At 42.7% G+C, this 27,292-nt stretch overlaps 1 protein-coding gene across 2 annotated transcripts; it reads left to right on the forward strand.

Moving 5' to 3' along the window:
- The first annotated feature begins 357 nt into the window (after positions 1-357).
- On the forward strand, positions 358-27,292 carry atp1a3a (ATPase Na+/K+ transporting subunit alpha 3a). 2 transcript variants are annotated; one of them, XM_077009582.1, is made up of 21 exons: positions 358-743; positions 5,501-5,614; positions 7,061-7,120; positions 9,726-9,929; positions 10,419-10,532; positions 10,816-10,950; positions 11,201-11,318; positions 14,359-14,627; positions 15,754-15,952; positions 16,502-16,746; positions 17,013-17,205; positions 17,864-18,176; positions 18,347-18,497; positions 20,196-20,364; positions 21,054-21,208; positions 21,442-21,565; positions 22,258-22,403; positions 22,831-22,961; positions 25,448-25,549; positions 25,858-25,949; positions 26,087-27,292. In XM_077009582.1, the coding sequence occupies exons 1-21, from the start codon at positions 738-740 to the stop codon at positions 26,113-26,115; spliced, it is 3,069 nt and encodes a 1,022-aa protein (XP_076865697.1). In that variant the 5' UTR covers positions 358-737; the 3' UTR covers positions 26,116-27,292. The 2 variants fall into 2 exon arrangements, with proteins under 2 accessions (XP_076865697.1, XP_076865696.1); XM_077009581.1 differs by lacking the exon at positions 358-743 and adding an exon at positions 2,619-2,744.

Genomic DNA, 27,292 nt, shown 5'->3' on the forward strand with positions numbered 1-27,292 from the left:
GTTTTAGATAAGTAACTTTAATCTGACTACTAGTTTTTAAATAGTAGTTGCGTTAGACTACTCGTTACTGAAAAAAGTAGTCCGACTACAGTAACGCGTTACTAAGTAACACGTTACCGGCATCACTGTTCATAATACATGTATTATTGTATTATTGAGTATATATTGAGTATATTAAACTTTCTGTGGCATAAATTGTTTATTATGGAACCAACCTCTCAAACTTTGCCTTTCAAAACCTAGGTTTTACACCTGACGCACTCACCAAGGTCTTATTTCAGGCGCGGAGTGTGTGGATCGCGGTGTGCTACGGCAGCTGGCGGTACAGGCGGAAGTACACGTCACATAGAGCAAAGTGCTTCGGTTCTTCAATTTACCGGCATCGTTTGCGTCTGATTCAGCGCACCGCCCGAGACGCCCCCATAATCGCTGCCTAGCATACCGTTTTATATTTTCTCACCTTGGCGAAAGTACCTCGATGCGCTATGTGCTAAGGAAATTTTCTTCATGAGGTCCCTGTTGTGTCTGTTACTGTGTATGATACAAGAACATATCTGTTTAATTCATTATTTTCTGTAATTTAACAGCTGCTCCAGTCAGACCGAATCTTTTTTCACGCTCTCCTTTTGGGCGCGACATCATCGTTCTCCACCCCACACCTCTATATCTTCACTTCTGGTTGACTGAAGCCAAGCGCAGTTTGATCGACTACAGAAACACCGACTGACTACGCCGAAATGGGGGTAAGAACTGTTTAATTAGACAGTGCGTGGTTTACTGAACTATGTATATTTGCTGCCTGGTCTGTAATAATTGAGCGACGCATTTTTAAACTATAATACAATGGAAAGATTGCAGTTTGTCGTAACCTGTCAAATCATCCCAAATTTGCGCGTTTTCTTAGCGGGAGTAAATGGCAATCCCCTTTAATCACTATTCCTCTATCTTCATCCTATCGTTATAATTTATTTTACCCGTGGGTTATGGTTGCCATAGGCTGGTCTAGCATCACTGACATTGTAAAATAATGGCACCCTTTTCGGGATGCGTCTCACACCGCTTTCCCGGTTGCGCCAGGTTTGTCAATACATGATGGTTCTCAGTCTAGCGCGCGCGGTGCGTCATAATGCAGTTAGAAGAAAAGGGGGAACCCGTCGTCGAATTTACCTTCTATATGTTAAACAAAATATCATGTAGCCTACGAACTAATATGCAAAATACGGACGTCATTTATTACAATACCATAAATAGGCTAATACGTGTCGATAAACGGACTTAAATTTTAATATATGTGCACATTATCATTATTAATGCGTGACTCGTTTATAGGATAATCCATGACATTTGTCCAAGATCTACAGGCGCATTAAATGGCATATAAGGTCAACCACATTTTTACGCCCCAGTCCATGAACTATCCTTGTACGGTTTTACCGTAGTCCTGAAAATATGTAGTCCTGTAAAATGCTGCAGATAATTACAGAAGTAAAGGATGGAGACTCGGGGTTTGTTGGGGGTGCAAATACACTGCCTGCCCTTTTTCTCAGGCAAACACAGACGTGCCGTATGCTGGATTCGTGACATCCAGTGAGTCAAAATAGTCGATGAAGCGCAGACGACTGACAAAGCCGGGCGCAGATAACTACAGGAAGATTAATGCCGACTCCCCCAGTTTCAGCATTGATTAGCTTTCCAATTCAGACGGATGTTTTACAGTTAAGACATAGCATTGGGTATATATTTTTATTCATGCCGGTTATATGTAGTCTATATTAAAACATTGATGGAATAAAAGTTCCACAATTAGAATCGATGGGGTTGCTCACAAGGGAATATAATAATATGGAATAATAAGAAAAATACCTGTGTCGTTTTGACGTTTATGCTTCGACTGTGGCTTTATAATTCTCTCACTAAGCTATATGTTGTGAATATAGCAGGTTGCGGGATATTCTTGTCGGTCGGGCAAACGGAAGGAGAACTGTGTTCGACAGTCACTGAGTGCGTCAGAAAGGAAGCTGGGCAACGAGAGTGGAAACGGATGCAGTCATTCCTTAGGTTTAATAATGTCGAATGGTAGGGGCTATTAGACACCCCAAACAGGCCATTCAAATCAATACGGTACTTGCGGCAGGCGCGAGGAGACGAACTTGAGGGGTCGCGTGGAGGTGTGTCGCCAAACGATTTCTGGAGGGTATAATAAAACGATAGGAATGGTGTCACCTTGAGGCAGTTTCGACTTGTGGTGTCGTACTCATTTGTGATAAAGGGTTGCAGGGATATTTCGTAACGAGCGATTGGCAGAGGCTGATTCCTGATGTGTAGCCACTGGTTGAGCGGATCCAGATAATGCAACCAACCCAGAAGCTTAGAGAGCGAAGGACGTGGCTATCGATCATAATACAAGCCGTGAGAACAGGTTATCGTCGTCTTGCGCATAATTAAAAATGTAAGATAAGCAGTTGCTTAGATTAATATAGCCATCTACTCGTTGTTGTAGCGAACATTTTAATGCGCTACATTAGATATATTAGCGTATTCTTTCATTTTAAGTCTGACAAACATCTAGGTGTTGCTGCGATGCATACAAATCAGTATATTACGCAACCAACGGGAGGAGGTGTTATAGGGATCCCAGTTGTGTGTGTGTGTGTGTGTGTGTGTGTGTGTGTGTGCGTGTGTGTGTGTGTGTGTGAGGGAGAGAAACCGACAGAATGCGTCGCAGATGGATTCCTAAAAAATATGTAAGTCTTTGTGGATAAGAGCATCTGCCAAAACCATACATATAATGTAGATGTAGATTGAAGAAAAAACGTTAGAATACGTGGTTGTATTAACCTCTACATTAATCTAATTTTCATCGACTGGAATCGTCTCCTGCGTTTGTGTTCATGTAGTTTTCCATATGTCAACCATAATATGGGTTTTATGGCACAGCCTACTGTCATCCAATCAATATGTGCAGGCTGTCCTGCTAGTCACTGATTCCTCGTGATGTCATATTCTTTAGCCCTATCAAAAATCAATGATATTTGAAAGCATTTTCTTTCTTTCAAGACAAATTTATAGTAATTTTTAAATCATATTTTACCACAATATGTGTTTTATCTGTCTGGATTTGCTGTATTGTAAAAAGCAATGAAGTTAATGGGTCTAGATGAAGCACTGTTAAATTATGTCAAGTTAACAGCATAATGCTGTGGCTAAGGTACCATCTTTATGATGTGGTGACATCATGGAAATCATAGGCCATAGCTACCAACAAGCTTTGAAAAAATGCTTTGTACACAACTAACCACCAGCAGCTGACATTGGTTTGAGATAAACCATGTGTGCATGTGTGAGAATGCAGGCTGAGTAGTAACCATGAGAATAGAAGGGAATGGGAAAGGTCACGTGGATTACACCTTCTGAATGAAGATGAGGAGGCACAGTCTTTATGGGATGTTTATGCAAATTTGTCCATATGTATGAGCAGGAGGGTCAGTGTAATGGTGTGAAAGAATTAAAGACCTGACCTGCTGAACTATAGAAAATATTGAAAGACTAAAAGAATTTGAAAAAATTAAGGTAAGTATTACTGGGCATGGTACATCAGAGAGGGTATACAGAATGAGTAAAATAGGGTTATTTAAACAGAGTTAGAGCACTTGTGCAGTGGGATAATCTTAACAATCATAATCCTGTTCTTCTCACAGTCAGAGTCATGACACATGGCCAACTTGATCACATTAAACAGAAACACAAATGCTGTAAACCTGTATGAATATAATATGGAGATGTCATGTGTTTTTATCTGTTTTGGTGAACATTTTGCACATGTTCTGGTTTTGTTTAGTTTGTTGCTGGTTTATGATATGTAATATACACTCAGTTTATTACATCAGTTTATTACATGATGGATTTTCATCATGAAATATAGTTAGCAGCTCAAAATACTTGTTCTGGAGAGACACAACATACTGCCACATCTGTAGATTGACCAAGAGTGGATTAACCACATTAAATCAACCGTCAGTACACCCACACACACACACACCCCTCCCCAACCACAGGGGATTGCAGAGGATCTGAGCATGTCCTGTGGTATGGGTGTGGGTGGGTGTGCAGCAGTGTCTGATATATCAGTTCTCTTAATGCATGGTGGTTCCCTCTTGGGCACTGGAACCTGTGTACAGTGAGCCAAGAGGATCTTCAGCATGAAGTGCTGTTGGTCCCAGTCCTCACACAGTCACGGTTCTTCAGCTTCCTTGCAGCCTAGTTGGATACTGACATAAACCATCTAAAAATATTCAAGCAGAACAGTATTTCACCTCTTCATATTTAGTTCACATATATAGTTTAAACCCTGAACAAAGCTGCATAAATCTAAATGAAAATGCCCAGCATTAACTATTCAACCTAACAATCTCCTGTCTTTCTGTGTCCATACATTTGTGCTAGTCTGATATACAGAGAAGTTGCAGATCATGCACATGATCTTCATGAAATATCTGTACATTGAATGTGTAAATATAATACAAATACAATATAAAGCAAATTATTTAAGTAAACACTTTCAATGTAAAAGACCGTGTAATCTTACATTATGATCTCTTGCTGTGTTATTATACACATGAGACACAGTATAAAACTCAGGTCTGTATATCCAGTGGTGTTTCTGAAGCAGGAATGACTGCACCTGAAAAGCTGAAACTGGGCTAATTGATGTGGTACGTAAAATCTTAAATAATGCATCCTTTGATGGCTACTTAGATTGATTGACAGAACTACAGAAGTAAATGCCAATACACTCAGCACCATTGTACTGGACACAGAATAATGGCAGTTCTGGACTAATCTAATTTCATTGGTGAGTCACCACTGAAAGTCCTTAGCTTAGGTTTAAAAACTAATCTAAGTCTGGGCAATGTCATGTCCTTGGCAGATGGATGTGGTTTTCATTACAGCTAGTCAATTTGCTTTAACCGCACATAGTTTTGGAAAAGCTTTAAGCCAAAGTCACATTCAACGATGTCAATGTTTATTCGACTGTGACATCTGAACTGCTCCTCTTTGCTTCCATAATCTCTTGTTTTTGTGTCACAGGCAGGATTTTTCTCTGCAAAAAGATGGCTGGGAGCAGGGAGGGAGGCAGGGTGCCATGCTAACAGCTCTCTAGTCCAAAAAGATGATTACTGCTTGTTCTAATCATCTAGTGACAGCACTCACATAATGGAGACAAGTGGGCTGGCTCTAAAAATGACACACCATTTGCTGCAGTGCTCAGCTCCATGTTGGCATATATGAGAGTAAGATTTGTAGTCCAGGCTTCATTCTGGCTGATGCTTTGTTGAATGATCTGGACTTGCCCTTTGTCTCTGGACTCTACACACTCTGGTTTTGTTGATCTGGATCTTTAATTGGATCAGTCCCTCTGTGTTCTTACCAACAGTTGTTGCAAGAAATCACTTGCTGTCTGACTCTTCTTCCCTTTCTCTCTTCCTCTCTCTCTCTGCAGTATGGACGGTCGGACAGCTACCGCGTGGCAACCACGACGGACAATGATGAAAAGGACTCTCCTAAGAAGAAGGGAGGGAAGGATCTGGATGACCTCAAGAGAGAAGTACCGCTGGTAAGTCACAAACACACTAAAATACATGTTGTTTCACAGTCATTACTCTAGTTAAATATTGTTGGGCCTAGAGTTGAACCTTCACTCCAGTCACCAAACTGAAATCCTTGGGATATTTCATGTTGCCTGGCAGCCTACACTAGAAGAGCCTTGCTGTCTTCCTGACATGTTGAGCTATTCCCTTAACCAAAAACCTAAAACAAATATGCTCAAGTACTCTCAGCACATTCATGCAATAGCTATCTATTTTTTATTTTAGTGGCAAATGAGTTAGCAGTAAAGACAGCAGTAAACACCTTTTTGCCTATGAAGAAGGAGCATTGTTCTCCCATTAATTAGCATGTGTTAAGTAAATAGACAGCTATATACAGCTGGATCACTGACCACTGACAATGTTAACCATCACAGACACTTGGTTAACATTATAGGTTATTAGTTTACAGCATGTAATGTTCACGACAATGTTGATTTTGATAAGAATTTAGATTGGTCTTAATAATCTAGCTAATAATGTGTTACGCTTTGTTCAATGAGAAAAAATAATAATAATTTCAGCACCCACACAAATGAGCTGCAATTAGCAAGCTATTATGCATTTCTTAGCTGTAACATGAAAGATCAGCAAGTGTTTTTTTATATTCTACATGTAAGTGGTTCAGAAGAACAACCCATAAAATGTAAAAATACCTTTATTGTCCATGTAATGGAGACACATTCCCACTTGCTCAAATGCACATTAACAAGATGTAGTGAACCTAAAGTTTTATCATTAGCTGTCACTGTAATAGTTGCAAAGTGTGGACTAATATTTTGGCACTCCTCCCAGTCATTCAGCTTGCAAGACACCAGATTTTACAAACCCAGACATTCTTAGCGGTAAGACTCAGAAAACCATTCAGATTCTGTGCTACAATGGAAGATTTCCAAGAAACTCAGACATAGTTCTGCTGATACTTGCATGAAAAAAATTGTCAGTCGTTTTCATAATGCAGACCAAAAAAGCTTCCTGAGCATAAAAATTTAATGGTTTCATACAAAGACACAGACATATGCCCACATGCATATAAATTTTAGGTGAAGAGTTATTCCTGCACACCCGCTGTTATATTTTTTCACACTCATTACAATTACTCAATAATGAGTTACAATTTTCATTTCAGTTGAGGTCATTACATAAAAATAAGGAATGATAAAATAATACTTTTTAAGTGGCAAATAAACAGCAAGGTAATACAATCACTAATTTAGAATACAGAATTGACTAAACTATTTAAATATATTGATTAACAATACTTTCATCTGTAAACTAATTTGTCCATATTTAGCTCTTTGCATAATATTTTCATAGTGACTAACGTCTAAGTAATTCCACTTTTCCTCCCTCCATCCCACCACCTCTCTCTCTCTCTCTCTCTCTCTCTCTCTGCTGTTCCCTCTGCCTTTTAGACAGAACATAAGATGTCTGTCGAAGAAGTGTGCCGAAAGTACAGCACTGACATTGTGCAGGTGAGTTCCATGGTTCCATGCTTATCCTGTACATGTTTCAAGTCCCAAAAATATCCTGACTAACTTTCTCATGGAAGACTAGAGAAAATGCATATTCAACACACTAACAACATATAACGTGCTAAGATGCATCCTTAAACAGCATGTGAAGCTATCACAAAGCTATCAAGAAGCAGACATCAGAATTCATCATGATAATGACTTAGATGTTGAACAGTATAAACTTGACAGCTAATTAGTCACTTTTTATAGTCAAGTTCCTCTTTTCTGTTAATTTTGGAAATAACACTTTTATTATGTTGAAATAAGTATTTTCCAGAATCCCTTTACCTTTATAGTGGTATGTTGCTATGTGTTACTTAGCCTTATATGAAACCTGAAAGGACATATTCATATGTCAGTGTAGCACAGAAAAGACCTCCGATCTACAAACCTTTGAGTATCAAAAGGTTTTGACACTTTACGTTCAGACCCTTTCCAAATTTCACATTTTGGGAATGTTTCAGACTCATCGTAAAATGGATTTTTCTTATCAGTCTATACACAATACTCTATAATGACAAAGTAAAAACAGATTTTTGGAATATTTTGTAAAACAAAACAAAACTCCTTGAATATAAATATTCAGATCCTTTAATTTAATTTAGTATGTGTTTAGATCACAATGTTGGCAATGTTGACAGGCTCTGGATTTGGGAATGATCCTTCAGACTTGGCACACCCTTCCGTTGGATGTTTTTCCAATTTTGTCTTTACAGAATTATAATTCAGTTTTCATAAGGAGCGCATTTGCACGTAATGTGTCACCAGAGCACTCTACTGAATTCAGGTTTGAACTCTAGCTGGGCTACTGCAGGAATTTCAGTATTTTTCACAAATCCAAGCCTGATCATTCCTGGTGGTCTGCTTTGAGATGTTGAAATGTGAACCTTTGTCCCAGCCTGAAATATTGATTACCGTGTACATGTTTTCATCCACTATTGCTCTGTTTATTTCTACATCTATCTCTCCATCTTGACAAGAAAAACATCCCTACAGCAAATAGCTTACACCACCATGTTTGATGGTAGGGATGGTAACAGGAGTTAATTAATTTAGCCTACTTTTTCTGATGATAAACTTTGTTTGAACCCTGAACAACCCACAATTGACATGTCCCACAAATGTGGACTCATGCCAAACCCCTTCACAGTTGGTTTGTAGACCTGTGCTCTGAGGAGTGCCATCTTAAAAGTCAATTTTGGAGGCTCATCTGTGTTTTGAGGGACTCTCTATTCTGGAGGAAACAATGGAAGATGGGGGAGATTAATGTACAACACAAACGACTAGACACCTGTACTGTAAATTTGGACTAAAACATTAGTATTTACAATGAAGATAACAGACTACACCATGTTCTATCATAAATGGTAATCCCCAGCTTAAGTTAATCTCTGAGGGCTGTAAGATCCATACACCTGAAATTTCAAGCATTCCTGTCCATTGTGTCAGAGCTCTAAGATATTATTTGCGATATATGGTTGTCATCTGTTTTATGAGGTTTCGGACCCAACAATCCTTTTGCTTTTGGATTTTAATTTACTCTAACATTAAATCCAGTTCTAATTATTCTCACTTACAGTCTTTGTGCACTGTCCATTCCTGAAAATAACTTGTTCCTTCCAAAATTAGGTGCTGTAATTTCTCATCTTTCAGATGGTTTTAATTTTCTCCATAAAAGTCATTTAGAATTTTAGCCAAATAGTCTGATGTTTAATCAGACCAGAGATTCTTGCTTCTCATGGTTCTGGTGTCTTTTGGTTTACTCCATGTAGCCTCTAACAACTAACCTTTTAGAAAGGAACAGCCACTATGGCATGAAAACCTGACTGGAAAAAGCCTTCTGTATCTGTAATTTGTGACATTTACTATGTACAAGGTCTCTTTTTCCATCTACCATCTCACTGCATTAGATACAAAATGTCACACGAATGCAAACCTTCTTCAGGTAGGCCCAATGCATAATGTAAACAGGAGATCTTAAGCACAACCAAGAAAACAAAACCTTCCAAAAACTTTGAAAAATCACTTTGATACATACGGCTGTCCTGAGGGTTATGCTTTTAGGAGGAGGTAACTTCTGTACTTCCAGAATTTACAGGGAGGGGAGGATGTCTACTTTCTAGATGTCCCACTGATGTATAGCAATGACTCACAAATAATTGAGAAACAGCAGTTTAACAGCAGCAAAAGAGATTATAGAACAATACTGTTTGCCTCCAGAAGACCTTCACAGAACAAAATGCTGCTATTCTTTAGATTTTTTCACTTTAAAATATAGGTATTTGCTGTTTGAATGCAACATATTACATATTTTTCTGTATGTTTAATTTGGATACCAAATATGTGTCTGTCATTTATGTCTATTTCACCATCTTCTTTCATTATTAAAAAATGTAAAAAAAAACTGTTCTGCAACCGGATTCTTAATGCTGCATTGACCACGTTCTGTTCTGAAGTATTGTTGATGAAAGCTTTTAAATAGAATTATTCCAATGCATCATCATTGTAATCATAAGTGGTCTTAATAATACATCGTCTGACAATGCCATCTGTCTGTGGCTAGGGTCTGACTAATGCCAAGGCAGCTGAGTACCTGGCCCGGGACGGTCCTAACGCTCTCACCCCTCCCCCCACCACCCCAGAGTGGGTCAAGTTCTGCCGCCAGCTCTTTGGGGGCTTCTCCATCCTGTTGTGGATCGGAGCCATCCTCTGCTTCTTGGCCTATGCCATCCAGGCCGTCACTGAAGATGAGCCGGCTGGAGACAACGTGAGGGCACGCGCACACATGCACAGGCACAGATTAATCAGTGGGGGTAGATGGACGTCCTTGAGGAGACCATGGGGGATTAGAGCTGTGTTTGGATGTAGTGCTGTCTACACACAAGGGCACATACAATGCTAGCACAGAGCTAGGATGCAATTTTATGTTGGAGATCAATGATTTTAGAATTTACTACCAACACTCATCACACCTGATCCAGTCCGTGAAGGTTCTCAGGAACAGGTATATTAAAATAGATCTGAAACTAGGTTCTGAAGGAATGTACATCTCTAGGTTGGATGCTTCTTGTTTATAAAGGGCAAACTGAAATGCAGTCTACATCTATCAGTTGTATTAGTACATTGAGTCAAATACTTCCTTCTAAGCCAGAAGAGTAGTAGAGATGAAAAGTGGAGAAAATCCATTAAAAGAAGTCAAAGGAGAATAATCACTAGATTAAGGACATCCTAATCCATATTCTCCCTCTTTCCTCAGCTGTACCTGGGCATCGTGCTGTCTGCTGTGGTCATCATTACCGGCTGCTTCTCCTACTTCCAGGAGGCTAAGAGCTCAAAGATCATGGAGTCATTCAAGAACATGGTGCCCCAGGTACCATGGCTACCCTAGAAATGCAAAGATCTTTGTTTATGTCACAAAAACCTAAATCTCTTGAGATATTCTCAGCCTCAAGCTGAAAATACCTGAAAGGATATCACATTTTGTGGTTTATAAAGCCCAGTAATTACCAAAGAAAGCCAGCCTCAGAGAATCAGAATGACTATAACTATTGATATAACATCTGTGCTATAACAAAAATTCAATACAGAATGTCTGCAAGCTTTTTAGATAGATGGTCTAAATTTGAGTGTGCGTGCGTGCGTGTGTGACATAGCAAGCATTAGTGATCCGTGAGGGTGAGAAGCTGCAGATCAATGCTGAGGAGGTTGTAGCTGGAGATCTGGTGGAGGTGAAAGGAGGAGACAGGATTCCTGCTGACCTTCGAATTATCTCTGCTCATGGCTGCAAGGTATATCTCTCTCACACACGCACATATACTCACACACTCAAAATAGGATTGCTAGTGAACAACATTTGTGTGAGGTATGATAACATTGTAACGTTTTTAATGCTCTAGTAGCTACCATAGTACAGTAGGTTGTTCTAGGCGCTAACACCAGAGTTGGGAGTTCAGGTCTCAAAGAGCAAACACACTGCCATATTGATGCACATGTCACTCTGGATGATCTGGTTATCATCTGGTTTTGTTTATCGTTAAGGTTGACAACTCCTCTCTGACTGGCGAGTCAGAGCCTCAGACGCGGTCACCCGACTGCACCCATGACAACCCCCTGGAAACCCGCAACATCGCATTCTTCTCCACCAACTGCGTTGAAGGTGCTGTTCCTGCAGTAGCTGCTGCTGCTGGCCCCACCCCCTGCATGGCCTCTGGCCCCAGGTGGCACACACCCTCCTCTCCCCCGTCCCGCTCCGCACCTCCGCTTCCGCCACATGTTTATTTTTGATCTGGCCTCCTTTTTGCTGAGAGCTGGATGAGAAGAAAGCGTTGCCGTGACAACCACCTCTCCCATTCCCCTGCCTTCTTGTCACCCAATCTTGTTGCTGATCAGTCGCCCACACAAGCTCTCTCCATCCCTCTTTCTGTTTCTCTTACTTTCTCTTTCTTGCTTTCTCCAGGATTAATACAAATATAAAATAGGGATATATAGTTTTTTTTTTCAGGAGTATTTTCTTATTACTGGAAGATCAAGCTGACAAAACCTAAGTCTGTATTCATGGGGTCCAGCTGATTCTCAGGTTTCACTGTCCAAATGATGCTACAGCAACAACAGATAAATTTGACAAATTTAATAACGTTTATAGATAACTGGCATGCTAGAAAACGCAGGGATGAAAAACAAAATAACCTTAATTCCAAATTACCGCAATTGAAATTACATTTCTGAATGATAAGAGGCATTTAAAAATATTCAGGGGATGAACAGACTAAAGTAGCCATTGGACATGCTGTGATTAAAAACCACACCAAGCAAAGCCAGCGATCCCAGAGAAGCGATCCAGAGAAGCATATATACCTGCACACCTTTCCTGCTGTTCATTTTCACAGTTTAGATCACTCACACTCTGGACCCAAGAAAGCTTTCTGTAAGTCAGGAGTCCATGTTACCTTCTGTAAGCCAGGAACCAGGAGTCCATGTTACCTTCTGTAAGCCAGGAGTCCACATTACCTTCTCACCCTAACTGGGTGGCTGTGGGGCGGCTGTCCCATGATCAGTGTGTCCTGCCTCATGGCTGCTGTCAGCAGGTCTCCCACTCAAGAGGTCCACGAGAGGTCAGCAGATTAATGATGTGCTTTAGTGAGGTGCTGACTGTGTTTCCTCTCCCTGTCAGCAGGGTGCTGCCACTCTGTGCTTTCCCACACCTAAAGTTAGATTGGAGCTGGACCATAATACAACTCTGCCACCTGCTGGCAAGTTTAGTTATTACAAGAATGGTGGAAAAAAATATGCACTATTCAGTGTACAAAAGGGACAGAAGGGCATATGAATATCATTGATACTGCATAGTTAAAAAAGCATGTCAATGTAATAGACCAGAGGTGGGGACTCGAGTCACATGACTTGGACTCGAGTCAGACTCGAGTCATTAATATTAAGACTTTTGACTTGACTTGAAAAAATATTCAGAGACTTAGACTTGACTTGGACTTTTACACCAATAACTTGGGACTTGAATTGGACTTGAACCTGTTTACTTGCAAAGACTTCATTTTTTTACCCCAAATCTAAATTTTAAAACGCATATTAATATTTATAAAGTGCGCCCCATTAATTTCATTTCCGTCCTTCTGACGCAGACCGGTCCTCTGCTTTTCCACACTCTGTACGTGTGTGTGTGCATGAGCTGCAGCACAACCAATCAAATGGGGGGTTGGCGAACGTAAATTTTTACCGGGCGGGGTGTAAAATGGACACAAATTAAGTATTATATCGCAATCGATCGATCGCCAGTGGTTGGTGCCAGAGCGAACTAGTAACTCATTGAATCATAGATGTGGATCAGAGGTAAATAAACTAGATTTTTTTCCGGCGTGAGAAATCGGATGTGTGGCGTGAGAGCGTGTGAAGACGGTCAAATGCGTGTGTCTCACGCTCAATGCGTGAGAGTTGGCAACCCTGGGTTCTGTATCTGAACTCGGGGAAGAGAGCCTCTCTCTGTCACCATCATAATATCCAGTTCTATCTCAGCATGGATTGTGTATTTGAAGACATCTACGTCGAGAAAAAAATATATTGACAAAAGTGGAGCGAGTTTTCAGCTATGGGGACATCATTCATCGTGCACAAATGACATACAGACTTTTGGCCAGCAAATGCAATGCAGAATAGTTTACTGAAATGTCTAAAGTTGCAGATTCCTGTTAATTGTTCAGTTCTTATATTTGTTTGTCTTGTGTCACTCACACATGTTCTCCAAGAAACCAGATAAGAGAAGAGAGGGAAAATGCTGTTATGGTTCGTTGTATTGTACTGTGAAAATATCAGCACTTTTTATTTGAACATGGAGTTCTACTTATGACTTTTTCACATAATATTTATTTCTGGAAAATTGAATATTTTTGCAGCTAAGTTTAACAAATTGAACTGTGCAATAAAGAGGTGTAATTTTAATTTTTTTTATACTTCGTGTTTTCAGTTGCACGTTTTATCAAGATTTGAGGAGAATACAGATTTAAAAAAAGAACGCATGTCTATTATTTACATTTAAAATATACCTGCAACATCGGTAAAAAAAAAAAAAAAGACTCGAAAGGACTTGAAATTCCAAGTTTCAGACTTGGGACTTGACTTGACTGTTGCCTGTCTTGACTCGAGACTTGACTTGACTTGAGTGTCTTTGCTTGAGACTTGACTCGGGACTTGAGGTATAAAGACTTGGACTTACTTGAGACTTGCAAAACACTGACTTGGTCCCACCTCTGTAATAGACCATAGATTTACCACACCTCTGTACCATTGGTCTCTTTCTATGTTTTTCATTGCTTTTGTTTATAGTCTTCCTGTAAAAATAGTCTGAGGTTGAAATGAAATTTAAGATTTTTGATGTGTCTCAAATTAGAATATTTACTGACAATGTGTATTAAACAAGACATGGTGCTGTATTTCGGGTGAATGACAATGTTTGGTGCATCTTATTCAAGATGAATAACAAATGAGTCAAATGTTTATTAGTAAACAGTAAGGAAGATAATATGTGTTAATAATAGAGAGGTTCTCTGTTCATAAGGTACATGTATCACTCAATGATAGGAGTGTCTGCTAAGTTTTGAGTAATTTCTGGCAGTAGAATTGCTGGACTGTGTGCTGTGGTGTAGTGGCACGTGCTGCTTGAAGCCGGGTGCGTGTGGCTCTCTCAGGTACGGCCCGTGGGATCGTGGTGTGCACTGGAGACCGCACCGTCATGGGCCGCATCGCCACCCTCACCTCTGGGCTGGAGACAGGCAAGACCCCCATCGCCAAGGAGATTGAGCACTTTATCCACATCATCACGGGAGTGGCCGTCTTCCTGGGCGTCACCTTTTTCGTCCTGTCAATCATTCTGGGCTACTCCTGGCTGGAAGCAGTCATCTTCCTCATCGGCATCATCGTGGCCAATGTGCCCGAGGGGCTCCTGGCCACAGTCACTGTAAGAGCCGCTCTTCATTACCCAGCAGCCTTTTCGTCTTTGTTCTTTGCCTCCTTTGTTACTCCATTTTGGTGTGGTTGTGTGTGTATGTGTGTATTTATTACTGACAGTAGTACATTTTTGACTTCCCAGCTGTAGGGGTTTGTGGTTGTGCGTGTATATATAGAAGCTATATCCATCTTCTGTCCTGTTGAGTGTGTGTGTGTGTGTTTGTGTGACCTTTATTCTATCCTATGCCTTAGTAAACATGCAGCTGTGTAGGTTGTACGTCTGTCACACTCTACATAACTCGTTCTTAATCTTCCCGTTTGTTTTTTTTTTTACCCCTTTTGTTGTGCTAGTGGTACTGTCTGTGACTCCTCTGTGTTACTGTCATGGCTATCTGTGATTGCTTGTGTCTAAGATGTGTTTTTTTTTTTGTTTTTGTTTTTTGCCTTAAACTCTTTCTGACCCTCTGTTCTTGTGACTATTTGTGATTGTGACTCTTTCGCCGTTTCTTTGTCTGTTCTTCTCTCTCTCTCTTTCTTTCTCTCTTTCTCTCTCGTCCTCTTTTTCAGACTCTTACTGAGTCGAGAGCCTAGGCCAGTGTGAAAGGCTGAAAAAGTATTACTCTGTGGTATCTCTGTTCTGCTGGCGCTGGTAGATGGCTGTGTTTAGAAGCAACCCTTGCGGTTGTTTGCTTGTCGCTGTGCTTGGCTGTGCTGGGCTTGCCTGTCCCTGCGGACTGCGCTTAAGAGCTAGAATGTGCTTTAGCTGTGCTGCTGTGCTTTTCAGGGGCCCTCTATCGAGAATGTCCTGCACGTGCACTGCTACATGGCACTGCACCGTGTCCCTGCGATTACTGAAGGGATTTCACTAATACCGCCTCTCTTCTCTCTCCCTGTTCTTTTGTCATGTTTTTCTACACTCTCCTTATTGCCTCTCTGCTCTCTTTAACTTCTCTCCAATATCCCTCCCACTATGGCTGTCTCTCTGTCTCACGTGTCCTTGCTGTCACACGTCCTCTCTCTCCTCTTTCACACTGCTGAACTATCCACCGGTGCTGGTGCTCTTTCTTTCCGTCTCTCTCGTTCCTCTCTCCTCTTCTTTTTTTCTTTCTTTCTCTGTTCTTCTTTCTCTCTCCCAGGTGTGTCTGACCCTTACAGCTAAGCGCATGGCTCGGAAGAACTGCCTGGTGAAGAACCTTGAAGCTGTCGAGACACTGGGCTCCACCTCCACCATCTGCTCAGACAAGACAGGCACCCTGACGCAGAACCGCATGACTGTGGCCCACATGTGGTTCGACAACCAGATCCATGAGGCCGACACCACTGAGGACCAGTCAGGTGGGAGTCATACGTCTCCATTGAGGAGAGCTAATGTATTATAAATTTCCATATCCGAGTACATGTGTTTTTGTAGAGAGGCTGTAGACTCTATAGAACCATTCTTAGTCTGAGAAGTTTCAGAGTAAATTTGATAGTTATAAAGTTTATAAAAAACATCACAGAAGATGTTTGCTTTGAGTATATTTTACTAGTAACTTTTCAGTTTTATTTTTCAATAAAACAGAATGTTGACGTGTTAGAATGATCAATCTAGCATGTCTACTGTAATATTCATGTCTTAAAACATTTTGAAAAATGCTTGAAAATTAATTCTATTAATAAAAAATGAAAAACAAATTTCTATATGAAATGGTAAAAAAGAAACCACCATAAAATCTTACGATATTCAACAATGAAGTGCAGAGTTAACAAGTAACGCAGGATTACTTGCTGTTTTGAAATAGTGTTATGCCATGCGATGATCCATCCACCCACCAACGAGCAAAGAAAAAAGTATTTATTGCACCTTTAGGACTGTTAGGTAACAAAGGTAGTTTTGTGTTTTAGGAACATCCTTCGATAAGACCTCAGTGACATGGGTGTCACTTGCCCGTGTGGCGGCGCTCTGTAATAGGGCGGTGTTTAAGGCAGGCCAGGAGTCCCTGCCCATCCTAAAGCGGGACGTGGCTGGTGACGCCTCAGAATCGGCCCTGCTGAAATGTATCGAGCTCTCCTGTGGCTCAGTCAAGGCTATGAGGGATAAGTACAAGAAGGTGGCAGAGATTCCCTTCAACTCCACCAACAAGTACCAGGTTAGTAACACAGTTTAGGTTTAGGGTGAGTGAAACTACTGCTGCAAATTCTGTACATGTAGAAGTAAGCTTCTTAAACAGTAAAGAATCATTTCCAATATTGGGTTTTCCCTAACACTGATTGAAGGCGAAGAACTACGCTAAAATAATCAAAGCCTGTGGCATTTTGAGCTACATTAACAAGAGTACAAGAAATTATTCTTATGTTTTGTTGTAGAACAGTATTTGGAAACTGTTTAATTGACTATAACCAATCAAATCAACAGCTTTCGGTGCACGAGACAGAAGACTCCAACAACAACCACTACCTGCTGGTGATGAAGGGGGCGCCAGAGCGCATCCTGGACCGCTGCTCCACCATCATAGTGCAGGGCAAGGAGCAGCCCATGGACGAGGAGTTGAAGGAGGCCTTCCAGAACGCCTACCTGGAGCTGGGGGGCCTGGGGGAACGAGTGCTGGGTGAGAGACAGAGCTTAGTCCAGCAATATGAGGAGGACGAGTGTATTGGACAGCCAGTCGAGACAGTTGAGCTAGTCCTCCTCCACTGATGAAAGCCTTTTGTCGTGGAGTGGCCTACTTACAGATTCTGCTTATGTAGCAGAACTGCTGCTAGTAGCTATTTGTCAGTAAAACAAAGTGTGAGGCAGCACTCCTCAATCCATTGTGGCTGAGTTGGCCTTCAGGCCAAGCTGAAATCCCGTCTCAGCCCTGACGATTCCACACTACCTTCTCCCTACTTTTGATTCCATTGATCTTAGGGGGCTACTATCTTGCTATTGCTATTCATTGTACTATCAAACTTTTAATAGCACGTAACAAAAACAATAAACAAATTTAAAAAACATGTTTCCATAGGTTCTACTGTGTTTTAATCTAGTGATTATTCCCTCTGAGGGCCATTTTCTTTGTGCTGTGTTTTAGATGGCCTAGTCAACTTTTTTTTCTGACAGGATAGTTTAGTTGCTGACAATATCTAAGATATCAACAAATGTATCAATCTGAGAAAGAAAATATAAAAATGAATCCTTTAATTAACACACTGTTGCTTCTCTCTCTCTCTCTCTCTCTCTCTCTCTCTCTCTCTCCCTCTCTCCCTCTCTCCCTCTTGTCTGTGCAGGTTTCTGCCATTTGTTTCTGCCAGAGGACAAGTACCCCAAAGGTTTTGCTTTTGACACCGATGACGTCAACTTCCAGACTGACAACCTGTGCTTCGTTGGTCTGATGTCCATGATCGACCCGCCCCGTGCCGCCGTGCCCGACGCAGTGGGCAAGTGCCGCTCAGCCGGCATCAAGGTCATCATGGTGACGGGAGACCACCCAATCACAGCCAAGGCCATTGCTAAGGGGGTGGGCATCATTTCAGAGGGCAATGAGACAGTGGAGGATATCGCCGCCCGTCTTAACATCCCTGTTAGCCAGGTCAATCCCAGGTACGGTATCAGTCACATAGTGTGTATAGTATACAACAGTGACAACAAATACACAGCCATTACATGTTACTTGCATATGTGAATTAAACAATGTCATTCTATTAACCACAATACTGGAAGAGATAGTGTATAATAGCAATGTGTAATGCTGATGGACCGTGTGCTGTCAGGGACGCCAAAGCATGTGTGATCCACGGCTCAGACCTGAAGGATCTGACCCAGGAGCAGATGGACGAAGTGCTGAAGAACCACACAGAGATTGTCTTTGCCAGGACCTCCCCACAGCAGAAGCTCATCATTGTAGAGGGCTGCCAAAGACAGGTACACACACACACACACACACACATGCATGCGCACACACGCACACACACACACACACATACACACATGCATGCACACACATACACACACGCGTGCACCCACACACCCATACACACACATGCACCCAGACACACACATAGCCACACTCCCTACATTTACCTTTGCACACACATGTGCATTGACATGTCCACATGTAGTGTCATTACTGTAGTTTGAACTCTTGGCAATGACCCCTGTTGTAATCTTACAGTTTTTTTGCAGATGCTAAGACCCAATTTCTGAATCTTTGTCTCTTTTGTCGAAACCTAACACACAGCAGTCAGTGCTACACACACAACAGGCAAAACATCTCACACTTGGAAAAAGCACACACTTCAACCAAAACTCTTGCAACTCTTGCCAAAGCTATATCATTGAATCTAAATGCTACATACAAATATCAGATGAATAACCTTTCATATATGTGACTACACACCGAAGTGACAAATGGAAAACACTAGTACCATGTGTTTGAGTCTGCACTGATGGTCTGTCAGAGGTCTCACATATACATGAATATTCACAAATATCAATAACAGCCAAAACAACAAAAAAAGAAAAACAAAAAGACAAAGTAACCTGGTTGGGTTGGCAACCACCTCCATGCCAAAAGTAACTCAACAGCAATGGAGAGTTTGGTGGAGGTGAAGCACAACAAATCGTGGTTGTTCAGTTAACCAGTTTGTACTTGAGCAGCCTGGTGCAAACTTATGTTGTCCCAGATGACAACAAACATGGACTGTTTGGGTGGCGAACGTAAATTGTTACCGGGGGCGGTGTATATATACAACCGTCAGTGCAGATGGACGATAGCCTGTCATTCATCCACTACTTTTTATTGTCATGCGATCTACCCACATTCCTTTGTGATCGAAGGATCGACGTAATGGGCACCCCTGGTATAGAGGATAGGTCTACTTATCTATTCTCATTTTGAAATGTCTGGATGATGCTACAGTGTAGCAGCACAGATAAGGTTGGACCCTTTGCCTCCAGAAAACCCAATGCATGCTTGACCACTTGGTCAACTAGAGTGGCTCTGATCTCATCCACTATGGTTGCTCATCCTCTCCTCATCTTCATCTTCATCTCTATGCGATATTGGACTCCATTGATGTGCAAACCAAGATTTACAAATTGTGGCCTCTTTATAGGGATTAGGCTTTGATGTCTAAAGATTTGTAAAAAATGAGCTAGAAGTGTTGTAACGTGTGAGGACTGGGTGTGGATTTTGGTAGGTGAGTGTAGCAGTTGCAGGGCAGTGTTTTCCAAAAGTAACACATGGTTTTCATTTTTAAATGTTGTGTCTTATGTGAACAGCTGTGTTTAATGTTTTGCAAAAAGTGTGTTTTAGAATTTCTAAATGAGTGTAAGGCAGAGAATGTGCTTACGGTTTAGTGTACCAGGTCAATAGATAGGCTACATGGGTTAGTAGTTTCCAAAATTGTGCTATAAGGACCACTTTTTGTGTCTTAGCAGCAGCAAAAAATTGTAAAGGAATAGTCCCAAAAATGATAATGTTGCTAACTACTTTGATTCGTCATTAGCAAAATACATCTAGGCACAAAATTATGTTAATTAATGTTACATTAAGTAGAAATGTTCAGTAGAATAAAATGTTCATCCTTTTAGTCACACTTTAGCCACTGTTTTTATCAGGGTGCCATCGTTGCTGTGACTGGGGATGGTGTGAATGACTCGCCAGCCCTGAAGAAGGCTGATATCGGGGTAGCTATGGGGATCTCCGGCTCAGATGTGTCCAAGCAGGCAGCTGACATGATTCTGCTGGATGACAACTTCGCCTCCATTGTCACTGGCGTGGAAGAGGGTAAGTGAGGAAAAGGGAGAGGGGAGAAAACACATCTCACACTGGCTGCGTCTAAAATCCAGTAAACTTAAAATGTCTCCTGTGTCAGTTGGTAATGAGACTAACTAACCTACTGACCACTTACCTACACCTACAACACCTATACCACTCACCTACACCACTTACCTACACCACTTACCTACACCACTCACCTACACCACTCACCTACAACACCTACACCACTCACCTGCAACACCTATACCACTTACCTACACCACTCACCTAAAACACCTACACCACTTACCTACACCACTCACCTACAACACCTATACCACTCACCTACACCACTCACCTAAAACACCTACACCACTTACCTACACCACTCACCTACAACACCTATACCACTCACCTACACCACTCACCTAAAACACCTACACCACTTACCTACACCACTCACCTACAACACCTACACCACTTACCTACACCACTCACCTAAAACACCTACACCACTTACCTACACCACTCACCTACAACACCTACACCACTCACCTACAACACCTATACCACTTACCTACACCACTCACCTAAAACACCTACACCACTTACCTACACCACTCACGTAAACACCTACACTACTTACCTACACCACTCAAATATGCCACAATGATTGTGTTATTGAATGTGCGTATTTGTGTGTGTCATATGTACAGGACGCCTAATCTTTGATAACCTGAAGAAGTCTATTGCCTACACCCTGACCAGTAACATCCCTGAGATCACACCCTTCCTGTTTTTCATCTTGGTTAACATACCTCTACCTCTGGGCACCATCACAATTCTCTGCATTGACCTAGGCACTGACATGGTGAGACACTATGACACTGTACACAGAAGCATAGGAGCAAATATCATACATGCAAGCCATGTCCCACAGATCCTTATAAACATCTCATGTCAGAAACCTGTGTAGCCATACAGTATGCTCTGCAAGACACCTAACTTGATTCACCCTACCATTAGCACGTTCTAACAGCCCCAACTCAGCGGTACATGCACACCACACACACATACCCTTACCAGTCTGGCTTCTGTGTATAGGTGCCTGCCATCTCTCTGGCCTATGAAGCAGCAGAGAGTGACATCATGAAGCGTCAGCCCCGTAACCCTCTGAGGGACAAGCTGGTCAACGAGCGTCTCATCAGTATCGCCTATGGCCAGATCGGTTAGCACACAGCCACACTGCATGCCCACACACTCTAGGCAAGGTGACTTGCAAGCCATTAGATTACCTTTGTCTTGTCCAGTGGTGACGGCCTCGTGAAGAACATGCTGAGAAAAGGATGAAGCTGTCGTGCCCGTTACACCACTAGAATGGATAGAATGGGTGGATAGAATGGATAGAATCTCAGTAGAATGGGTGTGTGGCTTGTCCAGCTGACGTTACATCGCTCGTGCTCCACTCAGCCACACAGTGAGATATCCCTGTTCCCCAGTATGATCGTATTTCGTACACTGCATGTGAGGTTTAGTGTTCTCCGAGTGTGCGGAGCTCCCATGGCGAGGTTTCCGCTCCAGGGGAGTGATAAAGTGTATTGTGTTTTCATATCTCCATACAAATGTCTCAGATTGCAAATCATATTGTCTGTAAAATGTGCCAGTTTCTATTTGAAACAGCTTTCAAATGTTTTTATTCATTCCACTGCTGTCACATTCCGTTATACTGAATAACTTTCACATTCATTTGGTTCATCATTCTTCAGCTGGAGCAGTCTGTCCCTCCTTTTTAAAAATGACTGAAAGGAACTAGTAACTATTACTCAATCTCTCTTTATACCTCTCTCTGTCTCTATCTCTGTCTGTCTGTCTGTCTCTCTCTCTCTCTCTCTCTCTCTCTCTCTCTTTCTCTCTCTGTAGGCATGATCCAGGCTCTTGGTGGCTTTTTTGCATATTTTGTCATCATGGCTGAGAACGGGTTTCTGCCCTCGGTACTAGTGGGCATCCGTCTGAACTGGGACGACCGCTCCAACAATGACCTGGAGGACAGCTACGGCCAGCAGTGGGTAGGTACAGAGGATTCCCAGATTGGGAATTATCATTGCCCACAACCCTCACCCTCCATGTCATGGCTGTACCATCATTTTGTCTCCAGTCAGTCAACCAAGTAGGCCAAAGTCCCCACTGCCTACATTCTGGAAAAACCAACCCAAGGCAACATATTTTAAGAAGCCATTTCAAGAGATGAGGAGTATTAAAGACTGACCTTTGGTTTTAATGGTTAAAAGCTGTACTTCATGTAGTCTAGCCCTCATTGTTGTACTGTAAAGACTGAAGATGCACATGAAGACAACAGGATTCAGTCCCTTGCTTTTTACTCCACTACTGTTCTTTCTCTTCTTCCCCACCTCTCTCCCTTCATCTTTCTTGCTCTCTCCCATATACCTTCCTCTTTTTCTTCCTCTCTCCGTCTCTCTCGTCTCTCGTTCTCAGACCTATGAACAGAGGAAGATCGTGGAGTTCACCTGTCACACGGCTTTCTTTGTCAGTATCGTGGTGGTGCAGTGGGCTGATGTCATCGTGTGCAAGACACGCCGCAACTCTGTGTTCCAGCAGGGCATGAGGTCAGTGCCTGTTTCCCTCCTCTCCCCCTCCCTCTCCTTTCCTCCTCTCCTCTCCCCCTCCCTCCCATCTCCTCTCCCCCTCCCTCTCCTTTCCTCCTCTCCTCTCCCCCTCCCTCCCATCTCCTCTCCCCCTCCCTCTCCTTTCCTCCTCTCCCCCTCCCTCTCCTTTCCTCCTCTCCCCCTCCCTCTCCTTTCCTCCTCTCCTCTCCCCCTCCCTCCCATCTCCTCTCCCCCTCCCTCTCCTTTCCTCCTCTCCTCTCCCCCTCCCTCCCATCTCCTCTCCCCCTCCCTCTCCTTTCCTCCTCTCCCCCTCCCTCTCCTTTCCTCCTCTCCTCTCCCCCTCCCTCCCATCTCCTCTCCCCCTCCCTCTCCTTTCCTCCTCTCCTCTCCCCCTCCCTCCCATCTCCTCTCCCCCTCCCTCTCCTTTCCTCCTCTCCCCCTCCCTCTCCTTTCCTCCTCTCCTCTCCCCCTCCCTCCCATCTCCTCTCCCTTCCCTCTCCTTTCCTCCTCTCCCCCTCCCTCCCATCTCCTCTCCCCCTCCCTCTCCTTTCCTCCTCTCCTCTCCCCCTCCCTCTCCTTTCCTCCTCTCCTCTCCCCCTCCCTCCCATCTCCTCTCCCCCTCCCTCTCCTTTCCTCCTCTCCTCTCCCCCTCCCTCCCATCTCCTCTCCCCCTCCCCTCTTCTCTCCCTTCCCTCCCCTATCCTCCCCTCTCCTCTCCCCCTCCCCTCTTCTCTCCCCTCCCTCCCCTATCCTCCCCTCTCCTTTCCCCCTCCTCCCCTCCTGTCCTCTCCTCTCCCCCTCCCCTCTACTTTACTCCTCTCCTCTCCTATCTGTCCCTTCTCTGCTGTTTCCCTTCCCTTTGTATCCTCTATTTCCCTCATTCTATTTTTGGCCTTTTCTGCTAAAACTGGTGCATTGTCCTTTTAATACTTACTTTCAATCAATACTTTTTATGCCCTAATAAAGACATGAGCACATGACATAGGCTAAATAAGTGTTTCCTCAGACTTGACTGACACTTGTGGAATCTTATCTTTTCACTACTTTTTGTATCTGAAGAGCCATTTAGAAGTCAAATTTATTTATACAGCACTTTAGTACAAAACGTGTTGTCACAAAGCAGCTTTACAATTGTATGGGTACAGATCCCTAATAAGCAAGCCAGAGGCAAAAATGGCAAGGAAAAACTCCCTAAGATGGCAGGAATTAGTAAGCAACCTTGGGAGGACCAAGACTCAAAAGAGAACCCATCCTCCATTGGGCGGCCCGCTAGCAGAAGTCCGTATTCATAGTTCAAATACAGTTCTATAGTTATAGTTCTAATTCCAGGCAGAGTAGTCACAGTCTCTTCAATGCAGATGGTGAGCCTCAGGTAGTAGTTGGCAGTGTGTCCTTTTGCGGCAATGGCACAATCAACCACGGCAATTCACTGGCAAGCCAGACCATCTCCTAGGTGCTTGTATGGAATTGTCTTTGGTAGAAGCATGTAACCAAGATAAAATATACAGGTTGAGTATGCGAACATCAATTTAGACAGTCAATGATTTAAACAGACATACATAGCTCACACGCCAGTGATTAGCATGTGGCTCCGGCAGGCTTATCCATAGCAGCATAACTAAAGGGAGGGGCCTGGAGGTGACCACAGTCATGATTAAACAGGTGAGTCTTAAGTCTAGATTTAAAGATTGGAACTGTGTCAGAATCTCGAATTGGAGCAGGAAGGCTATTACATAACTGAGGGGCTTTAATGGAAAAATGTCTCTGGCTGTAGTCTTAAAAATTTTTGGAACTAAGAGAGATCCTGCATTTTGGGAGCGCAGAAGGCGAGATGGGATATAGTATGCAATGAGTTCACTCAGATATTGTTGAGCAAGACCATTTAATGTCTTATAGGTCAACAGAAGAATTTTAAAAATCTATTCGGTATTTAACCGGAAGCCAGTGTAATGGCGAGAGAGTAGGACTTATATGATCAAATTGTCTAGCTTTTTCTAGCATAGTTAGGCTAGATACAGTTTTAAATAGAAGTCTTGGATTGATTTTATGTTTTTCTATTAAAGCCGATAAGTATGAGGATTTTGCGATATGGAGGGCATGCTTATAGTCAATAAGGCTGTTTTTCCAGGATAATCTGTATACTTCTAACTTACAATTAGAAGTTTGAGACTAAGCGTGTGCTCATTGTACCAAGGCGCCATTCTTCTCTCACTTACTCTCTTATATCGCAATAGCGCAACCTTGTCTAAAGCTGTATGGAGAGAAATCTGGATGTGCTCGGTAATATGCTCTAGCCTTCTGGAGCTACACTGTTTGTCAGATCCAGTAAAGTCTCAATGAGCGCAGCTATGGTAGTAGATGTTATAGTTCATTTAGAAAATCAAATGCGATTCTTAAAAAAATAACGAGGTAGAGGAATGTAAACTAGGTGACATTGGCATAACTGCAAGCTGGGTGTGTGAATGTGTTTGCTCTCTGCTCTGCAGGAACAAGATCCTGATCTTTGGTCTGTTTGAGGAGACAGCTCTGGCTGCCTTCCTGTCTTATTGCCCAGGAATGGATGTGGCTTTAAGGATGTATCCACTCAAGTGAGTGTCTCTCTCTCTGTCTGTCGTCTGTCTGTCTTTCTTCCTCTCTCTCTCTCTCTCACAATCTCTCGTTTGCTCGCTCTCTCTGTCTCTCTTTCTCTCTTCCTCACACACAGATTTATTTACAAGGTCGCCGTTGATCATTTCTGGAAACTTCCACCCTGCTCTGATGCTTTGAAGCACTATTGCCCCCTGGCGGTTAACATGGATATAGCAAATGCCAGTCACTGTTGCAAACTCAACAGTTTGAGAGGCTAGATGAGCCTTAACAGCTGATCTCTTGTGTTTTCTATGGTTCTGTCCTGCAGGCCAAGCTGGTGGTTCTGCGCATTCCCATACAGTTTCCTAATCTTTGTTTACGACGAGATACGGAAACTCATCCTACGCCGAAACCCAGGAGGTATGAGATGGACACACGTGTGCAAACACACACACATACACACACGTACACACATGCACACACATACAGTGATATATTCTGAATCTACTAATTAGGCAAATAATTTTTGTATCTCTGTCTCTCTCTCTCCTTCTCAGGCTGGATTGAAAAGGAGACCTACTATTAAAAGATCAAATCATTCTTTACTTTTCATTCTCTCCCTGTCTCCTGCACTAGCCCCCCCTCTCTCCCAGTCTCTCTGTCTCTCTCTCCCAGTCTCTGTTTCTCTCTCCCAGTCTCTTTGTCTCTGTCTTCCTGTCTCTCTATCTCTCTCTGTCTATTCCTTATTCCCTCCCATTACATACCACAAGAGATCATAGCGACCACCACTGCCTTTTGTCCGGAGGATGAGCAGACCAGCAGTGTTTGGAGCAGATGCCCCACCCTTCTTCACCTCCAGCCACTGTTTTTTTGTAACCCCCCAAACCATCGTCGGCTAGGCCCTTTCCCACGCTGATCGCTTCGCCATTACGGCCATGAGAACCAGTGTCACTCCTTCCTCTCGTCACTCCCGCTTCACTCCCACGGCCTCCTGCAGCCTCTCTCGTTGTCTTTCTTGGGTTTCTTTTGTCGTCATCTCCTCTCCCTCTATCTAACCGCACTCGTCTTGTGCTCCTGTCCCATTGCGTAAGAGTAATAAAACAGCAGCCGCCATGAAACAGTCGAAACTCACTCTCGCCCTCTGTTTGGGGGGGGGGATTAATGGCACCCCAACCCCTAGACCATTACTCTTCTCAACTACCTTGTATTCCTCGTTTTCTCTTTTCTCTCTCCTGTCTTTCTGCTTTTTGGGTATTTTTTTATGTTTGTAGTTCAAGAGCTGCTTGTTTTTGTTTTTGGTTGTTTTTTTGTATTCAAACATGACAAAGCACACTGCCACTCTCTCTCTCTCTCTCTCTCTCTCTCTCTCTCTCTCTCTCTCTTACTCACTCTCTCTCTCCTTCTCTCCCCTGTTTCTTCCTGCACTTCCCTCCTTGACCCCTCTTCCTCCCTCCCTCTCTCTGTCCCTCCCTCTCCCTCCCTCTCTCTCCCTCCCTCCTTCTCTCCCTGTCTGTCTGTCTGTCTGTTTGTGAATGCTGTGAACGATCCTTCCTCCTTCAGCCTGCACCACCCCCTCCCCACCTCTCCCCTGTCAGAAAAAGGAAATACAGTCCTTCTGTGTCTTAGGAAAAAGAGATTTCTCTCCAATTTCATTATTTAAATAAGTGAAGAAAATAGGAAAAAAAGACAAAATAAGGTGATGTAACTTACATGCAAAACAACAGTATGAAAATGAAATAAAAAGAAGGATCTCTCTTTTTTCA

The sequence above is a fragment of the Brachyhypopomus gauderio genome, chromosome 6 (assembly GCF_052324685.1).
Source record: "Brachyhypopomus gauderio isolate BG-103 chromosome 6, BGAUD_0.2, whole genome shotgun sequence".
Lineage (NCBI taxonomy): Eukaryota > Metazoa > Chordata > Actinopteri > Gymnotiformes > Hypopomidae > Brachyhypopomus > Brachyhypopomus gauderio.

Excerpts from the sequence above, each read along its gene's own strand:
- atp1a3a (XM_077009581.1), top strand. The coding sequence starts at position 2,715 with ATGCGTCGCAGATGGATTCCTAAAAAATAT. Across the intron at positions 15,953-16,501 it reads CACCACTGAGGACCAGTCAG|GAACATCCTTCGATAAGACC; the intron begins GTGGGAGTCATA and ends TTTGTGTTTTAG. Across the intron at positions 16,747-17,012 it reads ACTCCACCAACAAGTACCAG|CTTTCGGTGCACGAGACAGA; the intron begins GTTAGTAACACA and ends TCAAATCAACAG.